The sequence below is a fragment of the Bubalus kerabau genome, chromosome 23 (genome assembly GCF_029407905.1).
Source record: "Bubalus kerabau isolate K-KA32 ecotype Philippines breed swamp buffalo chromosome 23, PCC_UOA_SB_1v2, whole genome shotgun sequence".
NCBI lineage: Eukaryota > Metazoa > Chordata > Mammalia > Artiodactyla > Bovidae > Bubalus > Bubalus kerabau.
The window spans coordinates 43,034,599-43,059,026 of NC_073646.1; the positions used below are offsets into that span (position 1 = coordinate 43,034,599).

Genomic DNA, 24,428 nt, shown 5'->3' on the forward strand with positions numbered 1-24,428 from the left:
TTAGTGCTGCATGCCTGTGCCCAGCACAGAAATGCCTGTTGTGAGAATGAGGATTTCCGAAAGCAGCCCCCCTGGGCTGGCTATGACCAGAGGTGGGAGCTGAGGCTCCAAGATGCTGAACAGTTTGCTCAGGGTCATACGGCAGACGAGGCAAGCGCGCGTGGTGGGCAGAGCAGGCCCCAGGCTGTTCTGGTCTCCGGGGGCTTTGGCCTTCCCAGGGCAGGACTTCCGCCCCGCCCCTGCCCTACTCATACTCACTGGCTTGGCTCCACCGAGGAGATACGAACTCCGGATGCCCAGACCAGCCGTGTCCAGTAGAAATGTCACTAAATCCACACACAGTATTTTAAATTTTCTAGCCACCACATTAAACACAGGAAAAACAAACATGTGAAATTAATTGCAATAATACAGTTTATTGAATTCATATATCAAAAATGTGATCATTTCAGCACGTAACTAATGTAAAACTTACTAATGAAAAATTTTACACTCTTTATCTTCATACCAAGTCTTGGAGGCTGTGTGTATTTTACATAAGTAGCACATAGCAGCCACGTTTCAAATGCCCAGTGGCCTCTCGTGGCAGGGGGCTCCCATCCTAGACAGACCAGGTCTGGCCTCGATTCCTGAAGCCCCCAGATGCCCCTTCCCAGAGGTCTTCATTCAAAAAATATTCATAGAATGATTGTAGGCCCATATGCTATGTAGAACTTCATTGCGGTTTGTGTGTTTAAAAGGAAAATATTTAATAGGGAGTTAAAACCAGCACTGAGCATAGGGAGGCCGGACTGGAAAGGCCTGATCCTGAACCGGGGCCTGGGGCGGCTGAGATGATGACTTAATTAACACCCGCCTGGCACTTTTGATCTTCAAGGAGAGCTACCCACTCAGCTGAGGCCGCTCCTGGATTAATTGCCCTGAACCAAGAAATCCTTGCCCAGAGATAAAGGGAAATGTGGTGTTTCATCATGACAAATTGTTTTGAGATCTGCTTTGGCAGTGGGCAGAGACCTGGGTCTGGACGCCCAGCTGGCCACCCAGGAGGAGGCAGCTGTGCCTGAGCCTGGGGTGCCAGGCCCTGCAGGTGTGTGTGCGCGGGGATTGGCTCCCTGGGCAGGAGGCTGGGTGGTGGGAGACAGCCGTGCACAGCAAGGTTGCCGGCCCCTACTCTTCAGATGCAAGGCAGGGCAGGGACAAAGCGCTCCAGCAAAGCCAAGGTCATGGGGCAGAAGGCAGCTAGCGCCCCTCGGGACGGGGATTAAGCAGGTGTGGGCTCCAGCCCTGAGGCCCTCACTGCCAGGAGGCCGCACTATTCTTCGTGCCCCCCTGAAACCTGCGGGGCCAGAAGGCCTGAGACGGCGCCCACCCCCAGCACTGGGAGAGCTGGCCCAGGAGTGGCTGTCCGGGGCTGCACTCTGGGGCTGTGGGCAGTGCCCAACTTCCTGGCATCTGTAAGAGGGGTGGTGGGGCAGCTCTCCACCCCCAGGGGCCACTCAGAAACCGAGGTGTCCAGTGGACGTTAGTCATGACTCCCACTGCAAAAAAAAAAAAAAAAAGGATGGTAAAAGGGTGACAGCAACAATGGAGTGCCAACTGGTGCCAGGCCCCAGGCCAGCGCTGCACACGCGGTGAGGCGGGCTGTAGGGTGAAGGGTCCTGGGCTGGTCTCAGGTCCTTAATAAAGGCGCCCCCCTCTCCAGGAGTGGCCAGGCCCTTCCCGCTCCTCCGTGGGTGGGTGGGGGGGTCATGGGCGGTGCCCAGAGGAACCAGCGAGGGGCAGACGCGCAGTCACCCAGCTGCACCGGGAGTCCCTCTCTGCACCTATTTGTAGCGCCTGACTCACCTTAATTATGGGTCCGCGGCACGTCGGGGCGCGCCGCCGGGGACGCTGGAGATAGCCCGGAAGCACCGGCTCCGGGGGCGACCGGACATCCCGGGCTGCCAGGTGCGCCTTCACCTCCCACCAGCACTTACCCTCCCTGGAGCTCCCCCCAGCGCCCCCTTCTTCCGCCTCGGGGCCTTTGGCTGCCAAGGGGCGCCCACAGCCTGCCAGGGCCGCGTGTCCTGGGCCTGGGCTCCCAACTGTGTATGTGTGGGGGGGGGGGGGTGGGGCGGTTGGGGTGGGAGCACCGGGAACCGGGAACTGGTCGGGGTCGAGCCGGACTCTCGGCCTGGGCGGGGATGCCCCGCGGAGCCCCGCCTTTGCGCTCTGCGAGGCCGCCCACGCCTCCTCCGACTCCAAAGTATATTTAGCCTCTTTATCAAATGTTTGCAGTGAACCGTGTGAACCGCCTAATAGCGGCTGGAAGTGAAACTCGATTCCTGGGCAGAAAGGAGCACGTGACCACACCTGAGCCGCCAGATCGCAAGACAGGCGGGCTGGGCAGGTGCCGGAGCCCCCACGTGCCTGGCTTCGGGACCCAGGGTCCCCTCTCCCGCCGCCGAGCCTCCATCTGAAACCGCCTCCCCACTCAGCCCCTTCCCCAGAGATGAAGACGCCGGGATTTGAAAGGGGAAGGGGCCTCGGAGAGATGCGCCAGGGCCGGGGAGTCCCCGCACGCGTGGGTTCCCGTCCTGGTTGGTGATTCTTGCTCAAGTCGATTCAAGGTCTAGGAAACAGCGCCTAGGGATCTACTTCTGCCGGCTTTTTCGGAGGAGGGGGGAGGGTGGGGGCGGGTTGTCCTTGGTGGCAGGGCAGGCCTTGGTGGACCAGTGTGAGTCTGCCCTGAGTCTCCCCCCAAAGCGGCTGTCACCGGCTGCACAAGTTTGTGCCACCCTGGGCAGCGGCTGTTGTCGTGGTCGCTATGACAACGAGCCGAGGTTTTATTTTTAATAGCCGCAAGCGATTAGAAGGATGCCTCCGTCGGGCCCCCCACCCCCATCTCGCCTGCTCTCTAACTTTGGCCTGGGCTCCGGTAGAAGATGCCCCCATTCCATGTTCCCAGATCTCTTCTGCCCCAAACCCACATTTCTGTCCCAAACTCAAACTGGGAGCCACTGAATTTCCAGGCTGGGATGGGGCACAGAGCGAATCACTTGCTCAAAGCTGTTGGGAACCCCCCTCCCCAGGAACTAGCAGCCTCTGTACAGAGGTTGGAGCCAGAAGGGCCCCTACGATACAATGTGACCTTTCCTCATTCCAACACCGGCTATCAAACCAAGTCCTTCAGCCCCAAAGACATGTGGGTCCTCAGGTCCCCTCTGCCTGTGAGGAACTCCACGCTCAAGCAGGTGTGATGCAGTCAACTCTCAGGAAGTCTATGGGCTCCGCCAGGGTTCCAGCCTGAGTCCAAGCAATGTGCTCTTTGCTGCCTTCTGGAAACCATCCAGTGGACTCCCTCCAGTGCATTGGAAAGTCTACTTGGGTGGACAAGGACAGTACCAAGGCTTCCCGAGCTCTGCCTCAGCCCTCCTTCATTCTGAGCCCCCAGTGCGTGCTTTGGGGGGAGGGGGAGGCTGCAGGTGAGGCTAACAGGGGAGAGAGGCACGTGCGCTGGGGGGCTGAACGCTGGGAGACCCTGCCCCCTGGGAATCCCAGGAGGGGCCCACCCCTCCTCCCCGGAATCTGGGGGAAGCTGAGGCCCACCCCCCCCGAGGGTCCACTGGACTCGGCCTTTGAAATGCTGGAGCCTGAGGAGCCGAGGATGAAAGAACGCCTGGAGGGTTGCGCCTTTACTGCCTTTGGCCGGAGGGCAGCCAGGGCGGGGGCAGGGGCCTAGCCCGGCGGATGGGGGTGTGGGGTGGAGGGCTCGGGCCGGCGGGGTTCTGTTTCCTCAGCCCACCCAGCCACTTGCAGTCCCTAGCCTTTAATGGCCTCCCGTCTAGCTGCGGGGTCACTCGGCTCGTTACCCCTCTAGCCCTGATCCCGGGGCTTCTCCACCCCTCTAGAGACCCGTCGCCAGGGTGCGGTCCCACCTGCCTAGGCAGGCGGGAGGGACCCAGCTCGGCGCACCGCCCTTCGGTGGCGGGGGCGCCGTCCAGCCCCGCTCAGGCCTCGGCCTCCCTCGCGTCGCTCCCCCGCATCGCTCTGTGCGGCGCCGTGGCCGGAGGTGGCGCTCTGTGCGCCCAGCGGATCCCGGCGCGGGAGGCTGAGACTCCCGGGCTCCTCTCGAGCGGCTCTTTTCTTTTCCTGCCTTCCAGCCCTCGAATTTCTGGCTCAGACCGCAGCCAGGCCTTCCACGAGGGCGCGGGGACTTGGGGCTGCGGGACCCCAGGGCGGGGACGAGGCCCGCGGCAGCCCCCTCCTCCGACCGGGGCGCCCTCGTCTCCCGGAATGTGGGTGGAGGTTCCTCGTTCAGACGCCCCAGGCATCGGATTCCGGGCGGGGGCGCGTGGCAGCCGCCAGGTGAGTGTCCCAGACGCGCCCCTAAACCCGCCCCACCTCTCACCAGAGCCTCACTCCCCCTCCTTTTATGGCGGGGGAGCCGGGGGCCCGGGATCCAAACCGTGCAAAGAGGCCGGAGCTCCAGGGCGGGGGGCGGGAGGCGGGGGCCGGCTCGCTTTTGCCCTTTTTGGCGTAGCAGCTCTGGGCGCTGCCCTCTGCCGCCGCTGGGGCCCGAGAGAGGCGAGCCGGCGACGGCGGCGCTTCTGCGGCTGCCTCCTCCCCTCCCCGTCCGGTGCTGCAGGGCTGCAGCTGGCACTGGGGGGTGGGCAAACTCTAGGGAGGGGCGCCCGGGGAGCCCCGGGCAGCGCGCGGAGCCCCGGCGGCTGTGCTCGGGGCCAGGCCCGGGGCCTTGATGGGTTTTACTGCCTGCGCGAGCGCGTGTGTGTGCTCACTGCGGCCGCGGCGGGGCCCTGCCCGGCCCGTTCGGCCCCCACGCGCTTCCGAGGTGCGGGTCCGGGGCCCGGAATCCGGGGGAGGCGAGGGGGAGGGGGCGGGGGAGGGGCGCTCCGCTGCGCTATAACCCCCTCCCCGCCGCCGGCCGGCTCCACACGCGCGCCCGGCGGAGCCCGCACAACTCCGGCGAGCCGGGCCTGCCCGCGCCGCCTCCTCCTCCTCCTCTGCCGGCGGCGGCGGCGGCGCCGGCTCGGCCCTCAGGCCCGCGCGGCGAGGCCCCGGGCGTGCGGCGGCTGCCAGGCGGAGCGGCCGCGGGCGCTGCCCGGCTCGGGCCGGCGGAGGGCGGAGCGCGGCGCCGGAGCCGAGGGCGCGCCGCGGAGGGGCGCACGCAGGCCGCCGGGCCGCGCCGTGCTGGGCCGCGCCGTGCCCGGCCGGGCGGCGGCGGCGGCGGCGAGAGGAGGCCGGAGGCGAGCGCGGGGCCGCTGGTGGGCGCGCAGGGCCGCCCGCAGCCCGCAGGGAGAGCGCGAGCCCGCGCCGGGCCTGGCCGGGCGTCCAGACAGGTGATGGGTGGTGCGGCGGCAGCGGCTCCAGCCTCGCTCCGGGGTCCCTTTCGGGGCTGACGCCCGCAAATATGCAGAATTACCGGCCTGGTCGCTCCTAGAGCCAGCGCCGGGGAACGAGCGCGGCGGCGGCCAGCACCGGGAACGCACCAAGGAAGAGGCCCAGCCCCCGCCCTCCGCCCCTTCCGTCCCCACCCCCTACCCGGCGGCCCAGGAGGCTCCCGGCGCGGCGGGCGCGGCAAGCGCGCACTCCCTGCTCCTCCTCCTCTCTGGCGCTGCCTGCCTCTCCGCACTCGCTGCTCGCGCCGGGCGCGCTCCGTCGGCTCCCTGCTCTCCGCGCCACCCTCCTTCGGGCCGCGTTCCCTGAGGGATGGTACTGAATTTCGCCGTCACAGGAGCCCGGCTGGAGAGCCCGCCCCGCGGCCTCGCCTCCCCGCCGAGCCACCGGTGCCTCGGGACGCGATGAGGACCTGGGCTTGTCTGCTGCTCCTCGGCTGCGGGTACCTCGCCAATGCCCTGGCCGAGGTGGGTGCCACCCCCGCGCCCTGTCCTTTCTCCGACTCCCCCTGCGCACGCCCCCTGAGGCCGCCCGCGGGCCCGAGAGCCCGGGCTCCGGGGCTCTGCAGGGCGCGTTTTGATTTCTGCTAGGGTGGTCGGTTTTTAAATTTTCCTAACTGGGTTCTATTTTCTGCCATGCCTAAGTGTGTCTGGTGAGTTTCCAGCGTGTTGCGTCGCTCCGCCGCGGAGGGACGGAGTGGCGGCTGGGTGGACGAGTGGGGAGAAACTTCGGGGGCCGCGGGCTCCTCTCCGAGGAGGGAGACCTAGGGCGCGGCGGACAATGCAGCATTGGGGTGCGGGAGCGCGGAAGGGGGTGTGTGTGTATGTGTGTGTGTGTGTGTGTGTGTGTGTGAGCTCGCGGAGCCGGGGAAGAGGGAAGAGCCCCCGACAAACTGGTAGGGGCGGTTGCAGCGGGAGCCCCCGGAAGGCAGGGTGAGCAGCGCAGAGCCGCAGACCCCAGGTCCCAGTCCCTACGCCCGGAGCGGCGGGTGGGCGGGCGCAGTACCGCCCGCCCGGGGCCTGCTTACAGGTGGCTGAGCGAGGCGAGCCGGGGCCGGGCCGGGAGCCCTCGCCCTCCCACCGCCCGCGTCCCCACCCCCACCCCCAATCTCGAATTCCGAATCCTCGTGAGCTGTGCTGTGATAAATGACTTTCTACTCCCCCGTCGTGGGGACTTAGTGCTTGAGACCCCCCACGACCCCCTACTCCCTTTAAAAATCTGGAAAGAGTAGGGGGAGGCCGAGAGGTGGGGGGTGGTCTGGGTTGGGACCCGGAGCTGCGAGAGATAGATATTTAACCCTCACGTTCCCTGGCAGCCCCTCCCAGTCGCGGCTGGATTTGGGGCGTCTTAGTCGGCGCTAGGGCCGTAGCTGGGCCGGAGCCCGGGGTGGGGCGAGTGTGAGTGTGCGCGCGCGTGTTTGCAGACCCTCTCCCCCGCAGGTTCGGTCGGGATTCCGGGTGTGAAATTTAAACCTCGGGGTAGATTAAAGTGTTAGGGCTGCCGTGACTTTCGTCGCCGGTCCGTGACGCATTTCAACTTGATCTTTCTCGATGTTGATTTCACTATTAGACCAGCAACTCCCCGGACCCCTCGCTGCCCCTAGAGCTCCTGTAACGGACACCCCTGGGCAGAGGGGCCCCGTGGGTTTTGTGTGTGTGTGTGTGTGTGTGTTAATTTAAACGTGGGGAGCGGTTTCTTTTTGTAAAGGGCAGACACGAATGGGGACGGAGAATTGGATTGGGGGGTCTCATCCAGCCCCACCCTGGGCCTTAGGCTCCAGGGCCCGGGCTGGGGGTCCGGCGGCCTTCCTGCAAGGCGCCCGCGCGGGCCGGGTGGGAGACCAGGCGCTCTGGGCAGCCACGGGCGCTGACCGTGTTGCTATGCTTGCAGGAAGCCGAGATCCCCCGCGAGGTCATTGAGAGGCTGGCGCACAGTCAGATCCACAGCATCCGGGACCTCCAGCGACTCCTGGAGATAGACTCCGTAGGTAAATCGCGCCCCTTCCCTCGGCGCGCGGGGAGGGCGCGGGCGGGCGGGCAGGCTGTATGTGCGCCCTGTGCCGCCTCCCGTGTTCGGGCCGGGCCGGGCGCCGCGCAGGAGCGCACCGAAAGGTCAGAATCCAATCCCGGGCCATAAAAGCCCAGGCGGATGAGTCAGGAGTTTCTCTTCCAATCACCACTTTCTCTCCCGGCGGCGGCCGGGGCTGCTCACTCGCCCAGGGATTGTTTTTTTGCTTTAAGGAAAATGCTGAATGTGTCTCAGAAAGTTAAGCCGCATAGAGGGCGCCGGCGTCCCGGCCAGGTGTGCAGTCCGGGGCCTACCCTCCGGCCGGGAGGAGCCAGCCCAGACCTTGGGCGCTGAGCCCCGACCTGGGCGCAAGCTGGTGCGCCGTGCTGCCCCCCACCGCCCCACCGAGGGCCCCTTTGTCATCGGTGCGCATTTGCTCTGCTCCTGCTGCCGGGCTGGGCCTTGTGGTTGTGAGTCCTGTGTTTTTCTGTTTTCATGAGCCAATAAAAAAGGCGCGCCTTGGACACTCTGCTGTTTGGGGACTATTTTGGGGCTCTCCCTCAGGCTCTGGAGCTGAGCCGCTTTAGGAAGCTCTTGAGTGTCGGCTGCAGAGTTGGACTGGCCCCAGGTGGGCAGAGGTGCTGACCACCCATATTGGCCTGGCTGGGAGCTGGTGGTGCTGGGTGGCTGTGCTTGCCTGTGGACCAGAGGAAGCTCTTCCTAGAGGACAAGGGTTCTGGCCCGCATTTCTGTGGCAGGAACTCCACTGTGAGTTAGCTAGGGGGATACTCATGTCAGAAAACTTACTGTTGACTGGACAAAAAGGAGCCCCAGATGAGCTTGTCAAACAGGGCAACCAAAGTTAGCCAGGGGTTGGCTGGGAGAATTTTAAGTGAAATGAAGATTTTTCTTTCACTGCAAACTACTCTAAAAAGGGGGGCGGTGGAGGAATTAAGTAAAATCACATGGTCTAGTCATTTGGAAATTTGTACCTAATTATGGTGGTGGAAAGGCCTGAACTATTTTCATTTCATGCCAAAACCATTTTCTAGCAAGGGCGATGGTTTCTGTAGTTTCTTGACCCAGGAAATCCTTTGGCTGATCCTTATCAGGAAGGGGGTAGAATTTCACTTGGAGATCAGAGTGGGGCCAGGGGGGGATTTTGATCTGGTTCCTTGATGTGTAACCCTGGGGAGAAGGGTTTGGCTTTGGTTAGCCGAGGAGAACACTTGCCTGCATTCTGCTGCTCCCTGATGGACTTGGGAAATGGGGAGATTGGCTCCCCAGAGTCTTTTCCCTGGGAAAGGCTGGGCCTCCTGCAGTACCTGCTTTGGGTTGTGGTGGGGAAATGGGCCATTCACTTTTTGCTGGGACCATTCTTATTCTGTTTTCTGCAGCCCCGCCTCCCCCACCCCCCCACCCATTAATGCTTTTAGCATTGCAGCTCTGGGGTCATGCTGATAGCATTCCTGACCTGTGGACTTCTGGGTCCATGGCCTCCTTGGAGGGTCCAAACAGAAGAAGCAAGGGTGCAGCAGCCGGTTCTCCAGGCTGGTTTCAAATTGCCCCCTTATAAAAGCCCTGGGAGCCTGTTCCCTCCTGCCCCAGGGAGTGGACAGAGTGGACCGCCTCACTCCCTCCCCCACCTGTTAGGGTAGCTGGGGTCTGAAAGGGAGCTCCTAGTGCCTGGTGAGCTTTGGGCTGAGAACACTGGAGGGGCCCCAGGGTCGCCTTTGTTCAGTAGCTGTGTCCCTCCAGGACCCTTTGTGACACAGACCCCAGGGCGGGCTCCTTCATCAGAGCTCTGGGTGGTCCCCCTCTCAGCTCTGACCTGAGCTGGTTGCTTCTGTAGCTTGTTTTGCAGAAGGAGTGGGCTGGGGGGTGTGGGTGTCTTTTCCCCAACTTCTGTTTCTGCCCCAAGGGAAGAGTAGAAATGGACCCCGCTGCTAGGAAAGGTTGTAAACTGCTGTGAGGTTACTTCTCCAGGCCCAGGACTCCACAGCAGGGTCAGCCAGAGGTGGGATCAGTGAGGAGGCGGCTGGGTGCAGAGAAGTCCCGCTGGCCTGGGTGTCCATCCTTCCTCTTATAGCTCAGAGTGGAGCTCTTGCGGACTGATGCCTGGGAGCGGGAAAAGAGACTCGGGTTTGCAGTGGCTCCTCCCTGGGGCGGGGCCTCGTGACTGGCAGGTGGGCGTGGCCTCCAGGGCCGGCTGTTCCTGTCTCCCAGGTGAGGCGCTGCGCCCAGCCCCGCAGGCGGTGGATTCCTTGCCCGCGCCCGCGAGCTCCGACCGCGCTCACGGACCGGACAGTTGGTTTCTCACGTGTGACCTTCGGGTGCAGGGGCCAACATGTGGTCTTTTAATGACCAGTAGCATGGAGTTTGCGGCCTGTGTGTCGGGTGTGGGGACAGCAGACCATTCAGCCGCGCGGGAGCTTTGTTCTCCGAAGCCTGGCTGGGCGCCCGTGGCCATTGAGTAAGGATACATAAATATCATCCCATTAGGCCATTAATGCTCCTCCAGGACTGACGGCTGGAAGACGGCTCTCTATCCTTCGGACATCTGTGCAGAAGAGTCAGAAGGGAAAACCAGTTGATGAACTGTCCTGAGAGCCATTTTCGGGTGTGATTCACGTGTGGCCTTCTCTTGGGAAGGGGATCCCTGCCTGTTTGCATCTCCACCCGCATAAATCAGAGGGCTACCTCCCCATCAGCGAGGTCTGGGCTGAGTTTCCGGACCACCCGTCTCCATAGGGTAGTGGATGAGCTTGTCTGACTGGGAGCTCTTTCTACTCTTGTTGGGGATTGAGTCCTGGGTTCAGGTTTCAAAACAGTTGATCGACCAGGAGGAGGCTTTGTCTTCTCTGCTTCTTCAGGGGCAAGAGGCCTGGGTGTGGGGCAGGCAGTCGGGGGCCTCCTGCTGGCCATCGGCCTTGCTTGCTCTTCTGAGCTTTGGCCTCAGTGTCTTCCGAGGTGGAGAGGTGGCAGCCCCTACTGTGTACACGGCACCATGATGTCGTGGAAGGCTGCTGTTGCCTGGCTGGAGCGCGGGGTGGGGTGCGGCCTGGGTTGCTGCCGTTCCGTTGTCTTCTGGAAGCTCAGGATGGACCAGCTGCTCCCGGGCTTGGCGATGGCAAGATGGCCACCACCAGGACGTGACTCATAATGTCACTTTTTTTCGTGAAAAAATGCTTCTTGTAACAGTTGGTAGATGGGAAATTCTTACTGCATGAGTAGTTCTGTTCTGATCTTATTTTGGGTCTCAGAAAAAATTAGCGGCAGTGGAACATTGAGTCATTTTGAGGGAAGAGCTGGGTTCTCCTGGACGGCGGGGTGCACGGCGGCGCATCTTGTGTTCTCGCTGCGTTTTCTGTGTTTGCGCTTTGTTTCTAGTGAGTGCAGGTTCAGACTGCCGGCATGTGGACAGTCTCCAAGGCCTCTGTGCGCTGCACATCGCAGATGGGGGTCCTCGGGTCTGGGCTCGTGGCTGGGATACCACTGAAGCTTCTTGGGGAGGGGAGGCGGTGAGAACGGGCTCCTTGGGCAGCTGTGGCCCTGGAGGCGTGCCTTCTCAGAGCCCGCTGCCTCTGGTTAACTGTGGGGGAAGCAGTGATGGAGGGGAGAGGCGGAGAGATGCCCCACCAGGTCTGACGGCCCACTACCCTGGTGCAGGTGCGGGGTCCGCCCAGACGGCAGGTGTGTGTGTCCCTTCTGAGCCCTGTCTGGGGGCCCTGGGGGCAGAGCGGGTGGTGGTGTGTGTACTGAGGGGGCTGTAGCCAGCCTGGGGCGCTAGGCCCAGTGGTGACCTTGGCTCTGGGGCCGCTCAAAGCTCTTTCCTTCCTGAGAGCCGTGTCCCCCACCAGGCACCGGGCTCCTGATGCGCCACTCCGGTTCTAGTGGCCTCTCCATCATGGCAGGCTGACGTTCAGGGACTAGTGGGGTCTGACCAAGGCCCCGTCTGGCCTTGCTCCTGATGCCCCTGCAAGGCCGGGATGCTCAGCCAGGATTGGGTCAGTGAGGGCAGCAGAGGAGGCGGCAGAGGTGGTGGAAAAGTTGCGGCTGCAGCCTGTGCGGGTCCGCTGTCCAGTTCTGCTGTCCAGCCCGCTGTCCAAGGTGCGCTGTCCAGCAAGCAGCAGAAGGCCTGTCGGCTCAGCCTTGCGGGCGGGGTGGGCTGGCTTCAGGCACCTCCCCTGGGTCAGCCCTCACCCAGCTTCCCTGAGGAGGCGCCCTGGGTGGGCTGGCCGCAGGCCCTTCCCCACTGGCCTGCAGCTTCACGGTGGGGTGCAGGGCAGGTGCCCACGTCAGGAGCCTCGTGCCGGCCACATGGGGCAGCTGGGACGTCTTTGGCAATTGGGAGTCTCATCCTGCACACGTCTGGAGGCCCCCCTTGTGGGTGCAGAGGGACCCCCCCTCTGTAACGAGGATGGCGGCGGGGTGTGCTGCTGTGCAGGCTCCAGGGGCCCAGGTGTGGGCAGACGGTTGGCATCTCCTCTTTTTCCTGTAGGAGCTGAGGAGCCTTTGGAAACCAGTCTGAGAGCCCACGGGGGCCACGGTGCCAAGCATGCCCCGGAGAAGCGGCCGGTGCCCATCCGGAGGAAGAGGAGCATTGGTGAGTCCCTGTGCTGGGGGGCTGTGGAGGGGCTCCGGGGACGCGTCCTCCCCCCCGACCGGGACGCGGGGTCCGTCCCTTCTCTGCTGTGCAGGCCCCGCGCCCCCCTCCCCGCTCCCCGCTGTAGGCCTGGCCTGGGCCAAGAGTTTCCAGAAGCGGGGAGCCGCCATAAATTCCTGAAGTGCCCGGTCTTGTTGGGGCCTGTGCTGAAGGCAGCCTCGCTGGAGGATGGGTTGTGTTTAATTTGCAGTTCATAACATCGAGCACAGAGTGCTCCCTGCTGCCCTGCGGAGTGGTGGGTGCAGCCATGCTGGGCCTGGGGGGCCCTTTCCGGGGTCCCCACCTCCCGCAGGCCTGGCTCCTTGGCCCAACTCTGAGCATCCGGGGTCTGCCTGGCTCCTTCAGGAGTGACTGGCTGATGGAGGTCTCCTGGGGCCTTGCTCAGCCTTGAGGGGAGACCTTGCCCCAGGGGTGCAGTTGGGGGGTGTGACCACCCAGTCCCATGCCACCTGGGGATCCTGACAGCTGTCCGTCCTCCTTGTGACCTTGGGCATGTGACTCTCTCTGTCTGAGCTGTCTTTCCAAGAATATGAATTTTATAGCTTCTGCCTTTGGGCGTGGTATGTGGGTAGACGATTCCTGGTTGAGGCCAGCGGGCCCTCCCAGGTGACGTGTGCTGCCTCGAGTCTTTGGGCCTGATGGGGGCCTGTCCTGCTCCAAACCGGGGGCCTGCCCTTGAACGGAACTGGGGCTAGACTGAAGGCCTGTGGCCCTGCCTGGCTGGACTCCCCAGATCCTTCCTGCTGGTGGGCGCTGGGTTGGGCACTGTGAGTGGGGCCCCTTCCCGCACTGGGGTGGCTGGGTCACCAGCACCCTTCCCTCTTGATTTGGGGGCCGCTGGAAATGTGCTTGTGGGAGGCGGGGCCCGTGGGAGGCAGGGCCCTTGGGAGGCGGGGCAGGTGACAGCTGGCCCCCCGCCCCTGGCCCTGAGTGAAGGTGATGTCCCAGCTCTAAGCTGGCCTCAGGGGCTGTGTGAGCCCCTTTTCAGCCCCCATGCCCCAAGGGAGGCTCTCTGCAGCACCCTGCCCCTCTGGGGTCTCCCCTTCCAGCCCTCAAGTTACCCCTCACCTTTGGGCCAGTCAGCGGCACCCTGTTGGGGGCCGGGGTCTTTCTGCCTGTGCTGTACCGGGGGCTGTGTGACATGTCCCATGGGCTGAAGCCATGGGCTGTGGGGCGCTCCTGCCTGGACCCCTGGGAGCTGCTGCAGCCCTGGGGCTTCCAGCACGTTCGCCTGCTTCTCACCTCTGCAGAGGAGGCCATCCCAGCGGTCTGCAAGACCAGGACTGTCATTTACGAGATACCTCGGAGCCAGGTGGACCCCACGTCCGCTAACTTCCTAATCTGGCCGCCGTGTGTGGAGGTGAAGCGCTGCACCGGCTGCTGCAACACCAGCAGCGTCAAGTGCCAGCCGTCGCGTGTCCACCACCGGAACGTCAAGGTGAGCCTGCGCATCCCTGGCCCGCGGTGGCCAGCTGTGGCTGGTGAGCCGGAGGATGCGGCCATTCCTCTGACTGGCACACTGAGGCCTGGGGGCGGGACTGGGGCTTGGGTCCTGGTGGGTAGTTTAGGGGTGGTGTCTGGTCCTCTCCAAGGGCCTCTCGTGGGTCTTAGGACGACGAGATCCTAAGATCCACAAGAAAGGTGGTTGGCTTTGCCAACGGGTTTCGCATGGTGTCCAGCCATTTAGCTGAGAGCTGCCTGGTGTCCCCTCCAGGCTCTGGAAGGGTCTCTTGGGCACTTTAGTGGGGGCTCTGGTGCGTGGCAAGGGGGCTGGGCGTCCCCTGAGAGCCTCTCCCCACCGAGACTGGAAGGGAGCCCCGGGCTGGGGCTGGGTGGGGAGGCTGATTCCCACCACGGCTCAGAACTTGGCTCAGAACTCAGGCTGCAGTGCCAGGTACCCACGTGTCATGCTAGACCTCTGGCCCCTGTGAAACCTGGGAGGGAGTCCCTCTCCACTGGACATGCTGTTGATGGGGCGCCAGCCAGGGGGGTCCTTTTGGGGGCCAGGTTGCCCCGTTTCAGGAAGGTGTGCTCTGCGTGGAGAACCACAGGCCCAGCGGCTGGGTCAGACGTCTCTGCCTCCCGCATTGGGCTCCCAGGAGCCAGTACCCGGCCGGTGCTCACTGTGAGGCCTTCTCCCAGGCAGGAGGCTGGCTGGTTTGACCGCTAAGGGCACCACGGGGTCTTGCAGCAGGGCAGGTTCCAAGGACACATACTGGGGCTTGTCCTCTGAATCTGGGGGAAATTCTGCATCCTCAGGTCACTGGGCAGCTCAACTTGGGCCTGGCTTCTGGCCCTATGTCTGGAAGCCTTTCTAGCCTGGGCTTGCTCCCCTCTGGCTGCACCTGCCTCTTCGGGGGAGTGGGTTTGGGACATGGGGACTGCCTACCCCCACGGAAGGTCTGGCTTCAGGTGGGTCATGGTCCCTGTGGCCCTGGGGCGTGGACTTGGCACCGTCCCATGGAGCAGCTCCTGCCGCCACCCCCCCCACCCCGCCCCACTCAGCCGGGCCTCCAGTTTTCCTGGAATGCGGACTTCTGCTCTGGGGGTGCAGTAGAACTCTTTTCTCCACTGGGAATTATTTCCGATCACCTGCGAGTCTGAGTCCAGGCTTCTGGCCCCAGAGTGAGGTGTGGAGTTAAGGACCCTGTAGCTGGCACGCGAGAAGCACTTTAGACTCTAACTGGGACTTGATTGACCTCGGGGACTTGGTCCTCTGCGTGCTTTGGGGATTGAGTAAGTGGATTCCACGGCTGGCTGCCTGTGGTCTCAGGTGGACACTCCCCTGGGGCCAAGGTGCCCTGGAGTGCCTGCCCGGCGTGCTGGCTCCTGCCTCAGGCCTCAGACTCCGGGTGGGGGGTGTCCACCCTGGGCACCCCGCGGGCCCCACTGCTGTGTCCTCCTTGGTTCAAGGAGGAAGCAGGCCTGATGCCTGCCTGTGGGCTCAGCGGTGGCCCTGGCTCTCAGCCCAGCCTCCTGGGCTTCCGTTGGGTCTGGGGTTCCCTCCTTGTGGTGTGTTGAGGGGTCTTAGGAGCCCCAGGAGTCCAGAGAACTGAGGTCTTTGTCTCTTGGGCCTGGGGGTGGGGTGCCCTAGATTAGATGGTCCTGCTTGTGGATGCTGGAGCCTGTCTGTTGGGCCAGCAGCAGGGGCCTGGAGGTACAGGGGAGTAGAAATGGAGCGGGCTCTCTGCCCGTGGCTCCAGCCTTTGGGGTCCCCCACGGCTCCCACTCTTGCTTCCCATGGTGTGAGGGCAAGGCCATGTCTGGTCCCAGGCTGGGCAGCGACCCTCTGTCTCCCCTGGTCCATCCTAAGGGTGGGAGGGTGGTCCACAGCTCCTCAGGGGTCTCAGTGGGTGAGGGCAGGTGCTCTGTCTGCCAGGGCACAGGCCTGACCAGCGGGCGGGAGAGCCGAGTTCCATCTGCCCAGAGCGGGGTCAGCCTGCCACGGAGGGCCTGACCACCCGGCTCTGCATTCAGCACCCCGCACGCCTTCGCCCAACCCCCTCTCGTGGGGAGGGCCCCTCCCGCCCTGCCATCAGGAGGTCGGCAAGGAGACATCCGGCCCCAGACCCCGGGGTCCTGGCGGGAGGAGACAGAGGTCAGTGGGAACAGGAGGCCCATTGTGGCATGCCCGCCCCCCAGCCTGGCCAGGGGCCGCCCCTGTTCCATTTGGGGTTGAGGCCGAGCAGAGAGCGGCCCTCAAGGCCCAGACTGAACGTGGGGTGGGTGCTGGGGGGCATAGGGTGACACACAGCCCGAGGCCCCTCATTGGGAGGAGAGGGCGGGGAGGCCGGGACGGTCTCCTGGGTGACTGAACCAGGCAGGCACCCTCAGCTGCAGGGGGCTCCGGGCCCGGGGTCAGGACACGCCCAGGTCGGTGGCCTGGCCCCCAGAGCCCTGCTGTGACCTCCACGGAGGGCGGCCTGAGACCTCCGGGGCCTGCCCTGGGGGCGGCTCGTGGACCCTGGAGCCCCTGCAGACCTGCCGTATTGCCACATGGGCAGGGGTCCCGGCCACTCCCCGGCACCCCGCTCAGCAAGGCCAGCGCCTGGCGTCTGCCCCCTGGTGCGGGCTGACACGCGGGTCCCGCCCCTAGACCCGAGCCTCTGTGGCCGGGACAGGTGGAGCTGGGCGTGGGCGGCGGTGGGTCAGGCGGAAGGAGCGGCTCCCCGCCGCCGGGTGGGCCTCCAACCTCACAGGTGCTGGGAATTTGGGGCGGCCCTGCTTACAGGGCAGCCGCAGGCTCAGCTCTGCGGCCATGTCAGGCAGTTAACTGCAGTCTGACTTCGCCAGAACTCCGGCCTCTGGGAGGTGGGCCTGGCGTGTCTACCTGGGGAAGTCCAGGATGGGCCTCTGCACGCCTTATGGACAGGGGCCCTGCGCTTTGGGTGGGGGTTCCCACAGGGCCGCATCGGCCGTTGCTGTTCCGGGAGCCAGGTCGGGCCGTGAGGTGAGGCAGTGGCTCTGGCAGCATGCCTCCGTGCCGGGCTCCTGAGTCCCTGCCCTGTGCAGTGAGGCGCCCGTTGCTTGCCCGACTTGAGCCCTAGTCGGTCAGGGAGGGCAGACCCCATCAGCCGCAGGCCCCGGAGCTGGGGTTCTCTTCTCCGGCCACTGTGGCCTCTAAACCGAGCCTGGAGAAGGCCTCCTGCCGCCCACCTGGGAGCCAGGTCGGTCTGTCCATCGTGACCCCTGGAGCCGGACTCAGTTCTGAGTGGACTTGGGGCTGCAGGGCCCCGGTGACCCTGCCCGGCGGACTCAGGATGTCCCCTGGCCGAGAGGCACGCTCAGGGGCCCTGCTGGTTGCAAGTCCGGGACCCCTCCCCGTGAACCAGGCCCTGTCCATGCAGCCTGTTTCTCCGTCTGTGAAGCGGGCCACGGTCGTGCCCTCTCGAGGCTGCTGTGAGAGTCATGGGCCTGGCCCATGGGATTCAGGAGATGCTGCTGTTTATTCTGGACCTGGGACCTCTCGGGGGGCCTCTGGCCTCCGCAGTGCCACACCCCACCTCCCACCTGCGTCAGGGGGCCCTGCAGGGCGCGGCTCTCCCTGGCCCTCCTGGGGGTGTCCTGCTTCATGGGGGCTGGCGGGCACAGGAACCCAAGGCCTGGCTCAGAAGGCTGACGGCGTCATGGGGTGGTGTGCTTGGGTGGGTCTGGCCTGGGACCCCACAGGTGGGGCAGCTCCATGGCGGGGAGTCCGAGTGGTTTTTCAGGAGCAGCCAAGACAAATGGAAACGGTGGGGAGAGCATGGGGTGTGGGCTCCAAGACGCTGCAGCGTAGGTAGGTCTGGGGGTGGGGCGCCAAGGACGTCAGCATCTTCATCGTGGCCTTGGCTAGAGCGGAGGACGCTTTTGAGAATTTAATATTCACAGCACGTTCTTGGGGGAAAAATGTAGCCATTTCCTGGCCAGATGGAGGTGGTGGACCAGCCCGGAATACTTGCATACCCAGAAGCAGGTGCAGCTATGAATCCCTGTTTGTTTTTCTGTGATAAGAAAAACAAGATTTTTCTCTAAAGACTTGAGTGGCCGCTGTTACGCACCCTTCATTGAGGGGCCTGCTGGGGCAGCGCTACTGGGCCCAGCGCTGGTCCCCGGGCGGTCTGTCTGGTGGCTGGTGAGCCTCCCCCTCCCCCACACCCATGCCGGCCGTGGGGGCCTGGGTCCTCGTCCTGCCCTGCAGAGGATACCAGGGGAGGTGCCCACTGGCCAGAGGCATGCCATCCAGAGGGCCAAGCCCTCGGGTGGCCTGTGTCCCCCAGCAGAGGCCAGGGTGGCGGGAAGCATGTGGGCACTCAGAGTGGGGTCCAGGGCGGGGTGAGGCGCTGGCCTGTGTGCCCGCTGCCTGAGCCCCAGGGGAGTGGACAAGGCTGCTTGGGCTGGCAAGCTGGCCTCTCTGGATGGGGGCCTTGGATAGGCTCTGCGCAAAGGTGCCGACTTCAGTGGTCTCTAGACAGTGACCCAAGTTCCAGGTGCTTCTGTGTGTGTGAAGCCGTTTGTCCTTCACCATGACCCCCAGTGCGTGTGACTTATGTCCCCACTTTACAGATGGGAAGGCGGAGGGTGGCTACCCACCTCTCGGACTCTCCCTGGGGAAAGGGGCAGGGGCAGCCGGGCCCCAGGCCACCCCGGTGGAGACATCCTGCAGGAGCTCCCACCACGAGGCCTTCTCTCTCCCCGGTCTCGAGGTCTCGACTTGGGAAACCCCTGGGCCTGGCCCCAAACCTGGCCCAGCTCCTGACCCGTCTGAGCCACGGCCTCTTCACACGGCCGGCGGGCCACCGGCTCTCTTCTGCTTGGTTAATACATGCGGCCAGGTGGCCGTTCCAGGTCTGGACGGGCCTCCAGGCCTGCTCGCCTATGAGGTGGGCAGCCTGGCCTCCAGAGTGCAGGGCAACCCCCTGCCCGGGGTCCCCAGGCTGGAGACTTCTGTTTGTGGCCTGGGGTCCCATTTGCCCTGGTCAGCTGTGGCCCATGAGCCAGGCTTCCCCAAGGCCTCCAGGTGCCGGAGGTGGGCCTTGGCCAAGCCCTGCTCCCCGCCCCGCACCCATGTCCCTGGGTGAAGAGTGAGGGATGGAGAGAGTGTCCCTGGGGGCCGTTCTGGGAGCCGGGTGAGGCTGCAGAGCTGGGGCTGGCTGCACGTCGGGCGGCTGAGGGGTCCTCGTCTGGAGCCCCAGGTGGGCCCATGCCTCTTGCTCCTCCTCGCGGCTCGGGGTTGGGCCGGAGGGCGGATGGTCCCGGGCCTCGAGCGGCAGCCCCGGTCCCTGGCTGCTGATGGTCGGGCGCACCTTTGCCGACCTCTGTGGCTGTTCCACGTATCCCTGAAGTGTGGAAGCCAACCCCTTTCCTCACCAGAGCCTCCCCCTCGAGGGCATCCTTCAGGGCCTCTCCTGGCGGGCACAAGCCTCTGGGCTCAAGTTAAAATGGGACCAAACCACAAACGCTGCACCTCACTGCTGGATCTCACTGCTTCCTCACTGGTGCCCCTGCTTTTCCCACTGGGAGGAGGTCAGGGGTCAGGGGTCAGGGGTCGTCCCGGCTCCCAGGCTCATGTGCCGCTCGTCCACGGCCGCGCTGGTGTCTCGGCAGGTGGCCAAGGTGGAGTACTTCAGGAAGAAGGCGAAGTTAAAAGAGGTGCAGGTGCGGCTGGAGGAGCACCTGGAGTGCACGTGCACGAGCGCCAGCCCGAGCCCAGAGCACCGCGAGGAGGAGGCGGGTGAGTCCGGCCGGGGGGCGGGGCCGGCGGCGGGGCGCGGGGCGGGGCCTGTGGCCTGTGGGAGGGGCGCGGGGCGGGGCCGGCGCCTGTGGCCTTGGGGGGCTGCGGGGGCGGCGCCTGTGGCCTTGGGGGGCTGCGGGGGCGGCGCCTGTGGCCTTGGGGAGGGGGGGCGGGGGCGGAGCGCTGTAGCTCAGGCCTGCGGTCACTGTGCGTTCACTGCGCGGCCCATGCGACCCGGGACCTGCTGGGGGTGGGGGGCGGGTGTGCTGCCCCCGAGAGCATCGCGGGGACACGGCCACGCGCCTGGAGGGAGGGGTCAGGCCGCCGTGGGGTCCCGTCTCCCACCCCGGCCCGAGCGGTGAGCTGGAGAGATGCGGCCCGTCCCTGGAGGGTGGCAGGTGCTGGCCACAGTGTTGGCGCTCGGGGACCTGGCCTTCTTGGCCAGACTGCCCATAGCAGCCCGGCGTCGTGACCGCCGCGCCGGGCCGGCTCATGGGACCAGGAAGTGTCTCCCTGCCAGCACCATCGAGCTGTTTTACAGAAAGACAAACACCCCAGGTATTTATTGCTTCAGTTTCCACCCCACACCCTCCCTTGGGCCCACTCACCCTTCCTGCCCTTCTGTCAACAGGAAGGCGTAGGGAGTCAGGTAAAAAACGGAAAAGAAAAAGGTTAAAACCCACCTAACGTGGCCAACCAGGTAGGAGCCACCCGCCAGCCGCGCCGCCATTCTGGGGTGGGAGGCGCAGCGCCCGCTCACTCGGCGAATCACCCACAGGCGAGGACGCGCCCTGATTGGCCTTGATCCGTCCGCGAGCTTCCGCTGTCTGTCCGGCCGGGCTGCGGGTCTCCACGCTCCTGTCCTCCGCCCCTTCTCCTTCCGCTCGGGACGCCTGGCCCCCAGCCCCCTCCTGCTCTGGGGCGCCCGCTCTGGCTTTGGTCCTCGTTGATCGGGAGGCAGAGATCATAGGAGCGGGGTGATCTGGGCTCTCTGAGCAGCAGTGGAGTAGCTCCCATGTTTAATTGCTGGGATCACACAGACAGCTTACCCACTCCTTCGACAGATGGAAAAACTGAGGCTTACCAGGATCACAGATGAGACTTGTTGAAGGCTGGATAGATCCTGTCTGAAATGCTTTGTAAACATGTAGGGCTGTTGGTTGCTGTACTGGAAATTGTGTTTGGCTGCTAACAACACACCAGAAATAAGGGCGAGATGAGGTAGAGACCAGAGCAGGTACCGCAGTCTCAAAGTATCATCAGACACCCACTTGAGGACTGGTGATGTCCATGCTCAGCCTCGTGACCTGAGATGGCTGCCCCAGCTCCAGAAATCGTGTTACAGTCCAGGCTGGAAGAAAGGCTATGGTGGGGAGAACAGGAAGGGACCCAGTGACTTTTGCTTCAATCTCACTGGCCACCCCTCCACTCGGAGGGGGCCTGGGAAAAGTGGTCTTTTCGAGGGGCTTCCCAGGGGAGGTGGGTGTGGGCAACTGCGGTTGTCACGGAGGGAGGCAGTGTTAAGTCTTCCTGGTCCTTCCTGTTGGACTGTCTGCCTCTGGAGAGCCTGGTCCTTGCTCCTGGGCATGTGGAGCCCATGGCATCCAAGACAAACAGTTGTGAGAGAAACTCTTGGCGATAGGTGCCTGGGAACCCAGGGCCCAGCTGAGTGATGTGTAACTGTAGAACCTGACCAGGCCAGGAGCTTCTGAGGCCTGTGGGCCAGGTCCACTCGGGAGGCTCCTCTGGGAGGAAGGGTCCATGTAGACAGATCCTGAAGCAGCCCCCAGCTGCCGAGCCTTGGCTTCGGGTCCTGAGGGTGTGCAGGGGCTGATCAGTACCTGCCTGTGCTTCCCAGTCTGCAGCCACCGGGCTAAGCCTCCACAGGCCAGCTGATGACAGAGACCCCAAAGGGAGAGTGCCGTCCCTGCCTCCCTGCTAGCATTCGGTCTCTGGGTGTGTGGTGCGAATGTTCGGATGAGCAACAGACGGGCAGTGTAGGGCAGGGAAGAGCTGCTGCACGCTCAGGCCCATGTGCCCCGCCCGGTCACAGAGACCCGTGTCTCACTGATGGCATCCGGTGGCAGGATTGCCTCATGGCCCAGAATGGCTGCTGGAACACCAGAAATCACACCAAGCTGTAGGCCAGAAGAAAGAGAAAGGTGAGGAGAAAAGCAGAAGAACCCTTCTGGGCCTCAGTTTTCCCCATCTGTACAATGGGAGAATGGGGCTTGCTCTGAAGCTGTGTTCTATGAGATCCCAAGAGCCGAGTGCCAGTTCTGGTCAGGATGTTACAGAAAGGGTAATGGGGCATATTTGATTTGGAAAATTTAACAAAGGCTTTAAATCTTGCGAGCTACCACGCAGCGTGTGTGCGTGCCGTCATGGCGCTCGTGAGTTCGTGGCCTCTCAGTGTCTGTCTCTCTCCTGCCTGCAGATGTGAGGTGAAGATCAGCCAGCAGCCCTCTCCCGGGACACGGATGTACATGGCGTGTTACATTCCTGAACCTACTATGTACGGTGCTTACTGCCAGCGTGGTCTTTGTTCTCCTCCGTGAAAACTGTCTCCATGCACGCTTTGGAGAACAAAGAGACAGTATGCGTTGTTCATGTGACATCAAAGCAAGTATTGTAGCGCTCGGTGAGACAATAAGACGCTTCCTTGTCAAAAAAAAGAGAGCAAACAAACCCACGAAACACGACAAACAGACTCACTCACAGAAATATCTGAACAGTTGCCGGAATGGAGGGACGCCCCGAGGGACGGGAGGACTGACGTCTCGGCGGACTGGATCTCTGTCCAGGGTGGTCACAGGTGCTTCTGCCGAGGATGCAGAGCCTGCTTTCTGAAGGCTGCGATCGGAGGCCGCGGGCTCTGCAGGCGCACGCAGGAGCCAAGACTGGGGAACCACATCTCCTTGCCGTAGTGTTTGAGTCTTATCCAGAAACTTCCCTGAGAGCCTTAAGTGGATTTTTTTTTTTACATCATAAAGTGATTATTAAGCTTTCCTTTTTACTCTTGGCCTAGCTTTTTTTTTTAATTATCTCTTTGGAGGACATTTACACCGATGACACCAGGCCGCTGTGACAGTGAGGACAGGGGACGGTCCCTTTCCTGCAGGACGCAAGCGAACGAGCTGTATTAAAATAAACGTGGTATGCCCACCCGTGCATCATTTCCTAAATGTTTCTGGCTGTACGTGTTTCTTCTTGCCCCGTCTCACCCGCCTTTTAATTTAAGCCATTTCGAGAGAACTGCGTGAAGCAATCACATGCCATTCCCCAGCCTCCTGCCTGCGTGGCCGGGCCTGAGGACCCGGCTTTCCCGAGCGGCGGCCCGGGCTTGCTCCCTGCTGCTGCTGTGTTTGGACAGAAACTAAACTCTTATTTTTGGTAAGCTGTTACGCTTTACGTGTATTCAACAGAAATTCTGTGTGGTGTTGTTTAATTTTGTTTTTTTTGTAAAGGTGAAGTTTGTATTTTTGTCTAATATTACCAAGTTTTATATACCTGAGAGCCTGCCATGGTTTTTTTTTTTTGAACCAAAAGGAAAAAAACAAACCCACCAAAATGCATTTACGGTGAAAAGCATTTGTGGCCGCGGCCCATCAGCGTCACATGGCCTGTGGCCTGTGGTGCTGGAGCTCCAGGTGGTGACCGGGAGGTCTCGGTGTCCTGGGCCTGCCTCTGGGATTCTGGAACCTAGAGGACCGGGCCGAACAGCTGCACCGGCATCGTGACCTCACAGAGACACAGCGGCGCGCCCTATCAGATGCCAAGTGGATGAGGAAGATTTGATCCCTCGGAGTGCGTGGACAGCAGTGTCTGCTGCGCCTGCGAACTGGGTCAGCCCCGTGTTGCCCGCGGCCTGCCGCCCCGTCCTCGCCTCAGAGCTCGAGTGACCGTCGGGACCCTTCTGTTGCCCTGGGGCCGTCTCCGGTGACAGGGAGCGTCCCAGGACTCACCTGTCTGTTAAGGAGCTTCTTCCACGCGCGGGTGTAGGACGCCTTTGAGCTAGCGCATGGGGGTGTGGTCGCGGGCCGTGGCCCCGCCCCAAGGGGGACCGCCCCTCCCAGGAGGGGTGTCCCGCAGCGGCGCTCTGCGCGATCCTGTGCTGTGGATACATGTCTGATGTGAGATGTACAAACGTGATCTGTGTATTTACGTCCGGTGAGATGCCCAGAACCCTGCTCAGTTATTCTTTCTTTGGGCAAATGCGTCTGATGGTCTGTCCATTAAAGCAATGGCGCAGAAAGGCTTGGTGTGCTCTTGGGGGAGAGGAACGCCCAGGAAGGGGTGGGACCCCCAGCGGCAGCCGGGAGGATGTTGGTGGGGAGCGGCCACCACGTCTCACGGGACTGAGGGTCTCGGCCTGCTCTCCATTCCCTGATAAAGGCACTAGGCCCTGAACGCTGGCCCCTGCCCAGTGCCTGTCCAGCTCCAGGGCTCCTGGGAGGCCGCGTCATCGACCCCCGAGGGGTCCAGGTGGCGTGCTCAGCTGGCTCAGCTCCCTTGTCCCCCATCTGTTGTGAATTTCCCTGGAAGCTCTAGACAGAAATGGGGAGAACAGGCCCCCTAAGGAAGATGTGGCCATACAGTGGGGTGCTGGGCCTCCAAAACGGAGCCTGTGAAGGGCTGGGGAGCAGAACGCTTGTTGTAGGGGGCATCCAGGGGTCAAATGGTGAAGCAGGGAGTTGGGCTCCATCCCGGGGGCCTTGGAAGTGCCCATCAGAGCCGTCTGCCTGGGTTGTGCACCTGTGAACACACACAACTCCTTCAGGGCCTTTCTCTTGGCTTTGGGGGAGGCGGGCAGGAAGCCGGGGACCCCACTGTGGTGCTGAGTTTGTCAGCGGGAGGATGCTGTGGGCACAGAGCTGCCCACAGCAGCCCTGGCCAAAGCATGAGTGCAGGGCCATGCTAAGCCCTGGAAGCACCGCGGCCACCTGCCGGCCTCCCCACCCCAGCCCCCTCTGAGAGTGCAGTCTGAAACCTGGGGTGGGCTTTGGGCCCTACCTGGCTGGGAAGTACCCCCAACCTCTGTGCTTTCTGCTGGCCTCGTGACCCCCCACCCTGGTCTCGTGACCCCTCACACTGGCCTCGCCAGTTCTGTCTATTCCGTGGGGTACCAATTACAGCTGAGTCTCG

The 24,428-nt window shown here is 63.2% G+C and overlaps 1 protein-coding gene across 6 annotated transcripts; it reads left to right on the forward strand.

The window, feature by feature from the left end:
• Window positions 1-4,104: 4,104 nt before the first annotated feature.
• Window positions 4,105-23,538, forward strand: PDGFA (platelet derived growth factor subunit A). 6 transcript variants are annotated; one of them, XM_055561625.1, is made up of 8 exons: window positions 4,680-4,831; window positions 5,735-5,864; window positions 7,288-7,384; window positions 11,906-12,010; window positions 13,321-13,508; window positions 19,157-19,283; window positions 19,915-19,983; window positions 21,721-23,538. In XM_055561625.1, exons 2-7 carry the CDS (start codon window positions 5,802-5,804, stop codon window positions 19,968-19,970), a joined length of 636 nt encoding a protein of 211 aa, XP_055417600.1. In that variant the 5' UTR covers window positions 4,680-4,831; window positions 5,735-5,801; the 3' UTR covers window positions 19,971-19,983; window positions 21,721-23,538. The 6 variants fall into 6 exon arrangements, with proteins under 6 accessions (XP_055417599.1, XP_055417597.1, XP_055417602.1 ...); XM_055561626.1 differs by lacking the exon at window positions 4,680-4,831 and adding an exon at window positions 5,183-5,339; XM_055561624.1 differs by lacking the exons at window positions 4,680-4,831; window positions 5,735-5,864 and adding an exon at window positions 4,105-4,347.
• The last annotated feature ends 890 nt before the right edge of the window (window positions 23,539-24,428 follow it).

Coding starts and splice junctions, on each gene's coding strand:
- PDGFA (XM_055561622.1), top strand. CDS start 4,739: ATGGGTTTTACTGCCTGCGCGAGCGCGTGTGTGTGCTCACTGCGGCCG. Junction 12,011..13,320: donor CCGGAGGAAGAGGAGCATTG/GTGAGTCCCTGT, acceptor TCACCTCTGCAG/AGGAGGCCATCCCAGCGGTC. Junction 13,509..19,156: donor TCCACCACCGGAACGTCAAG/GTGAGCCTGCGC, acceptor GTGTCTCGGCAG/GTGGCCAAGGTGGAGTACTT.